The 8,654-nt window shown below is 34.7% G+C and overlaps 1 protein-coding gene across 1 annotated transcript; it reads left to right on the top strand.

The window, feature by feature from the left end:
- Window positions 1–3,686: 3,686 nt before the first annotated feature.
- Window positions 3,687–5,598, top strand: LOC149285114 (forkhead box protein I1c-like). Its single transcript, XM_089495819.1, has 2 exons — window positions 3,687–4,278; window positions 5,042–5,598. The coding sequence occupies exons 1-2, from the start codon at window positions 3,687–3,689 to the stop codon at window positions 5,596–5,598; spliced, it is 1,149 nt and encodes a 382-aa protein (XP_089351945.1).
- The last annotated feature ends 3,056 nt before the right edge of the window (window positions 5,599–8,654 follow it).

Below are 8,654 nucleotides of genomic sequence, written 5' to 3' on the forward strand. Positions count from 1 at the left end.
TTTTCTGCCATTTTCCCAAGGTATGCTAAAATAATGAAATGACGTAATCATGTATACACTGCCGTTCAAAAGTTTGGGGTCACTTAGAAACGTCCTTGTTGTTGAAAGAAAAGCCAATTCTGCCCATTAAGATAACATGAAATGGGTCAGAAATCCAGCGCAGACGGGGTTAATGTTGTAAGTGACTACTGTAGCTGTAAACGGCTGATTTTTAATGGAATATCTTCATAGGGGTACAGAGGCCCTTTATCACTCCCATCAGTCCTGTGTTCCAATGGCCCTTTATCACTCCCATCACTCCTGGGTTCCAAAAAAAAACAGAAAACCCATTTGCAATTATGTTAATGAAAACAGCTCAGTGACCCCAAACATTTGAATGGTAGTGTATGTACGTGTATATATATATATATATATATATATATATATATATAAAGATAAAACTAGCATTGCATTGCATATCATAAAGATAGAATTATATAACTTTTATTCTTCCTCTAAGGGGCAAGATAGAAAAAACTAACCATTAACTGTGTAATATGAATCCATTGGGTTGCGTGAGCTTTCCTTGAGCCAAGCGCGGGATGGGCAGTTTTCTTGGAACGTATCTTTTCTATGTTGGCATAGGGGCTGGCCCTGTGCTGAGGAGATGTCCTTCACAAAATCACGTGACTTCAGAATATCTGTAAATCTGCTATAACACAACTTACTACAGTGAGCTTCGCAAAAAATCGTCTTTCCGTAACACCACCGGCAACTAAACGGCAGCATGGGATCGGTTAATATGTTATTTGCTGCTATGTTCTTCAGTGAATACACAAGGAACTGTTTCATGAACTTTTTTCTGCTGAAAAAAGTAAAGTCGCGAGTTTATTGTAGAGATCGAATCCATGTGTCATAAACACACCTCACCAACTAATACAACTTACCTTGTGTATTGTGTAATCTATTGGGGTCGTCAATGTTAATGTAACACGGAAGTTTTGATTTTTAGTCTTTAAGGACTTAGTCTTTCACGTTAATACTTAAATTCCTCATTCGCAATGGTAACATTTTTTGAGTTCCTAAACCCCCAGTAGGAATCTCAAGGAACAGGCTAACAATCATTGATGAACCCCTGCTCTGTGAATTCTATATTCTATATTAGTTGCGTTTAAAAATGAATTTGCATTTCTCTAGGAACTATTTAAAAGTTCTAAGACTGACAAAAAAGCAGCAGTGTTTCGATTACCGTATAGATACCATACCTGATCCGTGACGTATAGAAAATCACAGACAAAGCATATCACATTTAAGGGGTTGTTTTCAGCAGTGCGTATTCGAAGGGTTAATGCAATTTTAGAACACTTAATATAAATGTATAACATCATCATGTAAGCTTTCATCGATAGACAAGTGATAATGTGTAAAAATATTTATGGTTGTCACAAATATGAAATAGGTCAGCGCTTTTCATGCATTTTTGGTTAATTATTGATAAAAACCAAATCTGGATCTGTTTTATAGGAACCAATTTAATCTAAAGTACAAAAATGAGTTGGCTTTTATTCTTTACACGGGGGGGCATTTAAAAAAATTTGTAAATGTTAGTATGGCCGAGTTTAATGTTTGAACACGATTTAAAAGCGCAACTGGTTTCATGTTAAAATTTTGGATAGGACTCCAGTTATGTAGTTCTGGAGCAAGGATTTAAGATAAGAAGGTGGTTTATCAAACTTAAAATATATCAAAAAGTATAATAAATATATATATATTTTATTATAATAAAATATATATAATATTATAATATAATAAAATATATCAAAAATGTATATCATGACCTAAACTGCTACAAAGTCTAACTAAAATTCCGTACTGGCGAGATATAAAGAAATGATTGAATGAAATCAAAACCCTAAAAATAAAAATATTATATAATATGGAATTGTTTTATTTTAAAGTAACATTTATAAATTTAAATAAAATTATATATATATATAGTGTTATTATTATTATATTATTATTATTATTAACATGCTTTTTTATTATTTTCAATTGAAGTGCTTTTCTTTCATTCCGATAATGTACAGTAATTAATAAATATATCCTATCACTTAACTGACACTCATTCTACACCCTACATTTTTTGAGAATATCATATGCATTAATCATTTTAATAACCCATTCAGCCAAAATAACACAAAAAGGAACTCACGCAACCGCATATAACAAAACTGTGTGTTTAAGAAAGTATTTGGTGTGTCATTGTACAACATTTAGACTATAAAATATAGTATCAGACTGTTTTTATCACCGTGACATAACTTAAGAGCGATTTAAAAAATTGGTTTTACGCCAAAAAGCTTCTAATGCTTTTTGCGTGAAAATGACATTTTAAAAGTGTGAAAATAAAGGAAGAATATAATGTAATATCCTCATTTGATTTATATTTGTTAGCTACTCTTACAATTATCATAAGAATTGCATCTTTCTTCTTTTATATATCTTGTGATTAAATTTGACCTACATAAATTAAAAAATATATATATATATATATATACACAAAATCATCCGATATTGTTAAGCACATTTTTTTTTTTTATTAAACATGGTGATTTAAATATTTCAATGACAAACCATGCTGCAAAATACAAAAAATGATAATTAATTTATGCCAAATGTATAAAAGCAAAAAAGTGTCTAAAATGAAAATGAAAAATTGCTCATACACCAACATTTTTGTATTGAAGTATTCTTGAAATCAGAGCCTATATATATAAAAAAGTTCAGAGTTGTACGATAAAAGGAGCTTATCAAAAGATAAACATAAAATACATACGTTTTTTTTCTTATTAAGAAATGTATTAACATTAAACCAATAAAATTCGATTAGATTATAAATAGAGAACGCATATTAGTAGATCATATCAATAAGAAAGTTTTTTTATAAAACTTAAAATAAAAATATAAGTTATTGGTACATTATTTTGGGGGGGATTTTAATAATTTGATCTCTTCAATCCTTGTGGGGTAATGCATGTGTTTTCACAGCAAAAGTATTTTAATGGCTACAAAGATTAAAGTCTAAAATTTTAATTATTTGGAAGAAAAAAAACTTTTCAGATGATCATGTTGATGTTAAAAATATAATTATCACCTTCCTTCAAACCGTATTCATTTAATTGAGTGGTCTTAAAAATACTACCATTGGCCACAATTTAATGAGGAAAAACAAAATTCAACATGTCCAATTTCTTTTTTGGCCATGTATTTTTTTTAACACAAAAATCTAAATATATTATAAAAAATTTTAATCTTTGAGTTTTCCAAACCTGCCTTTAAAACCGGTAGACAATTGCTTATATTTTAAATTCCAAATTATGTCCGAGTCAGCAAGTTAAAAAAAAAACCAAAAAAACTTTAAAATTCTTGCCTGCAGTTGCAGACAGATCAGTAGAACAATGAATGAAAAAGACAGATTGCTGTGCCTGGTGCCTCTTTGGTGATCGGCCCTTCACTTTGTACACCCCTGTCTTTCAACTGAGGCATCCAACTGGCTGCTGAGAATGAAACAACATCTCAAAACACACCCATTACTTGCCCCAGGCAGGGAGGATCACTAAACTTGGGAGGTATAAAGACAGGGCTTCCAGCACATTAGGCACCTGTTGCTAAAAGCACCTTAAATCTTAAAGGTGCTGCAAAAGATTATGAACTCCGTTCATCTTTCAGCTCATCAGAGATCTACGACGTCCAGCCTACACCAGCCTCACCCAAAAAGTGCTCAGGAGGCACCAGAAATGGCCGTGTATTGTGAGAACTTTAGCATGTATCACCAGCAGAACATCCACTCCTCACAGAGGACAGCAAACTATGGGATAGGGGATTACGCTCCCCCGACTAATCCCTATTTATGGCTCGGTGGGCCTGGCGTGAATAATTCGTCCGGTTATCTACATGGAAGCAATCCTGCCTCTTACATGCCACCAACCTATGGATCACAAAGACAGTTTCTTCCCGGCTCTTCGAGTTTTGGTGGAACAGACTTGGGTTGGCTGTCAATAGCTTCCCAGGAAGAACTGCTCAAGTTGGTGAGACCGCCGTACTCTTATTCCGCTCTCATTGCCATGGCCATTCAAAATGCCCCGGAGAAGAAGCTGACGCTTAGCCAAATATACCAGTATGTAGCTGACAACTTTCCTTTCTACAAAAAGAGTAAAGCTGGCTGGCAGAACTCGATTCGGCACAACCTGTCTTTGAATGACTGTTTCAAGAAGGTTCCGAGAGATGAAGATGATCCAGGTGAGGAGCATTGTTTTGTAATTTATTGAACAAAACAGTGTGTTTAATCATGTAAATTCTAAGTGGCTACTACATGTTGTAAAGCAGTTAATTCAAGCTATAACTAACCCAGACCCCAGAGCCCTGTTGTACATAAAAAGTAAGTTCATCACAGGGACCTGCTGGTCATCTAGGTTCTAAAGGGAGAGAGAGAGAAAATGTAAGCAAGAATGTAAATTATACCACTTCTTCTAAATATTGATTATTAATCCCAAAGTTTACAAAATCAGCAATGTAACTATTAACAGAATTGCAGAAAATGATTTTTTATTTTTGCTATGTGGTTGATCTACATTATCAGACCATTACAAAATGGGTAGACTATATTAGGAAATTGCATTTATTTGTGTAATATATATATATATATATATATATATATATATATATATATACATAATAAAAAAAACCTTAATTGAAGTAATTATTAAAATAACTTAGTTCCCAGAAAACTCTGGCATTTTTTTGGTTTGTTGTTTATTGTTTATTACCCTAATTATTACAAAATAACCAATGTGATAGAGGATGACTTATGGCTCATAAATTATAAGTCTATCTTTGCCAAAGCAATAGGTAATATTTAGGTTTATTAATTCTGTAAGTACTTGAATAAATACAGGTAGAAAGAGAAAAGATGCCAATGTGAACATTTTGTACCCGAGCTCATTATTTGAGCTCTTTTTCATTTTTTTCATTTTTATATTTTATTTTAATTCTGCCTTAACAGGAAAAGGGAACTACTGGACACTGGATCCCAACTGCGAGAAGATGTTCGACAACGGCAATTTCCGCAGGAAGAGAAAGCGCAGATCGGAATCCAACGTCGCCGACGCTGTAGGGGGTAAAGGTGAAGACGTTCGTCCATCCTTAGGGGGAAAAGGTGCGGAGAGTCCATCCATAATGGCACCATCGTCCCCCGAAATGGAAGTAGGTTCCGATGACCGGAAAAGTACGTCTCCCCCGGGGATCACGTCCACACCCTGCCTGAACAACTTCTTTAGCAATATGACCTCCTTGGACACAAGCTCAGCGAACAGACAGATGTCTTTGGGGTTGGTGAATGAACTGACACAGAGAAACATCACTGGTTTGGGCACTTTCCCCTCAGGCTCTCTAACAGAACCATCTGTGGACATGCAGGACAACAGTCTGCACCTCAACAGGGCCTCTTATTACAACTCGTTCCCCTCCACCAACAACCAGGCCAACCAATTCAACAGCCATTTTTACAACACCTTCAGCGTCAACAGCCTTATATACAGTAGGGATGGAAGTGAAGTCTAATTCCAAGGGGCATTTCCTGTCCATGCGCCATTTTGGACCCTACTGTCGAGAATGTTCGATAGGTCACAATGAATTGTTTCTTCATTTCAACTTAAAGGTAGACAGAACTGAACATAGGAGGAACATGGATTATGGACTACTATTTGCCTAATTGCTGTGTGAAAATGTACCATTCACAACAGCGTCTACGTACAACATGCGCAAAAAAAGACTGATATATGCGTATTACATTTACGTGACTTCAGAGTTTACAAAGATGACATATAAAATATTTTTACATATACTGTATATAGATTAAGACTTTAAAAATGGTATGATTATAGGCGTGGAATAAAATGTCTTGTAAATATTATTGTATACATGTTTGAGTCTGTAAACAACTTTTTTTCCACTTTTTTTTTATTTATATGCAAATTGCAAAATGTGGTATTTTGGATTTAACTAGGAAATTTAAACTGAGAACGATTTATGCAATAAATTTTTTTTAAAATGTATTTCAGATTTTATTTCTACTCTTCTATTTCCAATAATCAAAATTTCATTCATTAAAAAAAATAAGAAAATTTATATGGTATTAAGGGGGAAAAAAAAGCATTCCCACTATTATACAGAAGGATGCGCTGAAAAGATCATGATATGTAGAATTTAAAAGAGTAATTTTGGATTTGTCAAGCCTTAAATCATACATACAAGGGCTTATAGTAAAGAACAGTGTTAGGATAAAAAAAAAATTAGTTGATAAATAAGATAACTAATGTTATAGATTCTATGATAACCATCTTATAACACTCCTATTTATTTTAAGCTTTTTTAATCCTAAAATTTAATTTCTTTTTAATAATGCTTTAAATTGTTTTAGCAAAGTTTTACTGAACATCCGATGGGGTGATCTATAAAGGTATCACCTGTGCACAATAAGGAACATATTATAAAAATAATAATAATAATAATAATATAAGTAAAATTGACAGCTTTTATACAATTTTGCAGATGCTCTGCTGGCAAATCTACCCTTCTGCCATAACTGTCACTCTATGGTTAATTTTGCCGCAAAATTGGCATAAAACATTTTTTGCTTCTGTGATCCCTTCATAAATCAAAATAAAATCTTGTTTTTTTTGTTTTAACTCTTCATAGCAATAGTTTATTCCAAAGACAATGAATAGAAAACATTTTTTTTAATAGTTGTGCATTTTTTTCCTTATAATTTTTTTAATGGATCCGAATGGGAATGCTTAGTGATCGTAGCTAATGAACAGCAGATTTTTAACCCTGTGATAGCTGGACACATTTTATTTTGGTTTTCATATGATTCAGCGATCTGTTGTTATTATTATTCAATTTTATTGGAAAATGGCTGTCAGCAGGTCTGGCGCTGCCCATTGGCTACGCCTGCGCTAAATACAGTTTGACACATTGCAGCCTTAAGTGCGTCATGTTGGGGCCAAACTCAGTGTGACTTTAGATTAATCAGCTAAGCTCGGAAGTGATTGCAGTTAATGAAGAAGAAAGTCGGTTCCATACCTGGGAGCCGTCTAAATAGGCTGACCCCGAGGGTCTTTCAAAATTAACGCTTTATAGCCTGTAAAAAATATTCTACTTCAGTCGTTCACTAATGGTGACAACCAAATGGCTTTTATCTGTGCTTAAGCAGGGGTTAAATATTTTGTATGAATTAAGTAAAACATGTATTATTTTCAGAGCTGGAAGAAAGCCATGAATTGCATTGATGCACAGTTTTAGTCAAATAAGTGCTAGTTTAACATAGAAAAGTAGACCTTGACGATTCAACCCATCTAGTTTGCCTATTTACTTGACTCAGCCCATAATAGGTCCAGGACAGCCAAATTCCCTCACTGTATTATCATGTCGCTTCTGCCGGGAGGCTGTTCCACTTATCTACCACCCTCTGAGTTAAGCAAAACTTCCATACATTACATCTAAACCTCTGACCCCCTAGTTTTAGATTAGGAAACCTCCTGAAATGAACTTCCCTTCTTTTCTACTAGAAAGTTTAAAGCTAGACAGTGTTATCGGTAAAAGTTCCCCAAATTACAACAAATTAATGTCCTTCAGGGCTGCACACAATTGGCGCATTACAATACAATGCATAGTTAACCCTTTGCATTCCGTGGACAGCATAGATGATGATAATAAGGCAATATTTAAACCTGTGGTGCTCAGCCTGGCTATACGGGAATATAATATATCTTATGGTGTCTCTGTTTAGCTCCCACCATGCTATATATAGAGCTGTTTTAATACTTCGGGGACCAGAGTCGCCAGTGCAGTGAGCGGTCGCCGACCGGTGACTCTTACAAGAAGGACCCTTTAAACACAAAATGCTTCGATTCACGTCATACCTATGATTGGTAAATAAGACCTAAACGCACATCTATCAGCCTTTCATAGACTAATTAGGTGCTATGCATCAGAGGGTTTAACTTATCACGCACCCCTACTAATGTCTCATTTTAACCCTTTCAGTCTTAGACCAATGAATTGCGTACACAAATGGTTAACAGACTAACTCCTGAAATATCTTTGCTCTAAATGATCGTCTATGTCTCTCAAGTTCCACAGAGCTTACTAAACAGGGTGCGACTGGAACCATTTGGTAATGTCGGCTGCTGATGATCACGCAGTAGGTCAGGAGTCAAGGAAATGTAGCCAGGGTGTTGATGAGCTGCTGTAGTCTTTTTATATTTAACCTATTATTATTATTTTTATAGGCCGGGGTCAACCAATATTATGCAATCAGATTATTAATACTACATTCTTCTTTTTATGTATACTGTATGTATTGTGACAAACCCTATAGCATGAGGGCCATACATGTCACTTTTAGGGGCCCTAAGCACAGTCCTCTAGGGCAATCAGAGTCAGGAACAGCAGCTTTAAACAAAACAGCGCTTTATTTTAACCACTTAAACCCCAAAAACCAAATCATAAAAAGAAAACCTAGCTCCCAATTGGAGCCCTCTCTAACTGAACAATGCTGGTCTAAACTGACCAGCCTAATCACCCACTACCTCAACCTCCCAACCAGACCCAGC

Source organism: Sceloporus occidentalis, unplaced genomic scaffold, assembly GCF_023333645.1.
Source record: "Sceloporus occidentalis isolate IW3139 unplaced genomic scaffold, rSceOcc1.0.p SCAF_84, whole genome shotgun sequence".
NCBI lineage: Eukaryota > Metazoa > Chordata > Lepidosauria > Squamata > Phrynosomatidae > Sceloporus > Sceloporus occidentalis.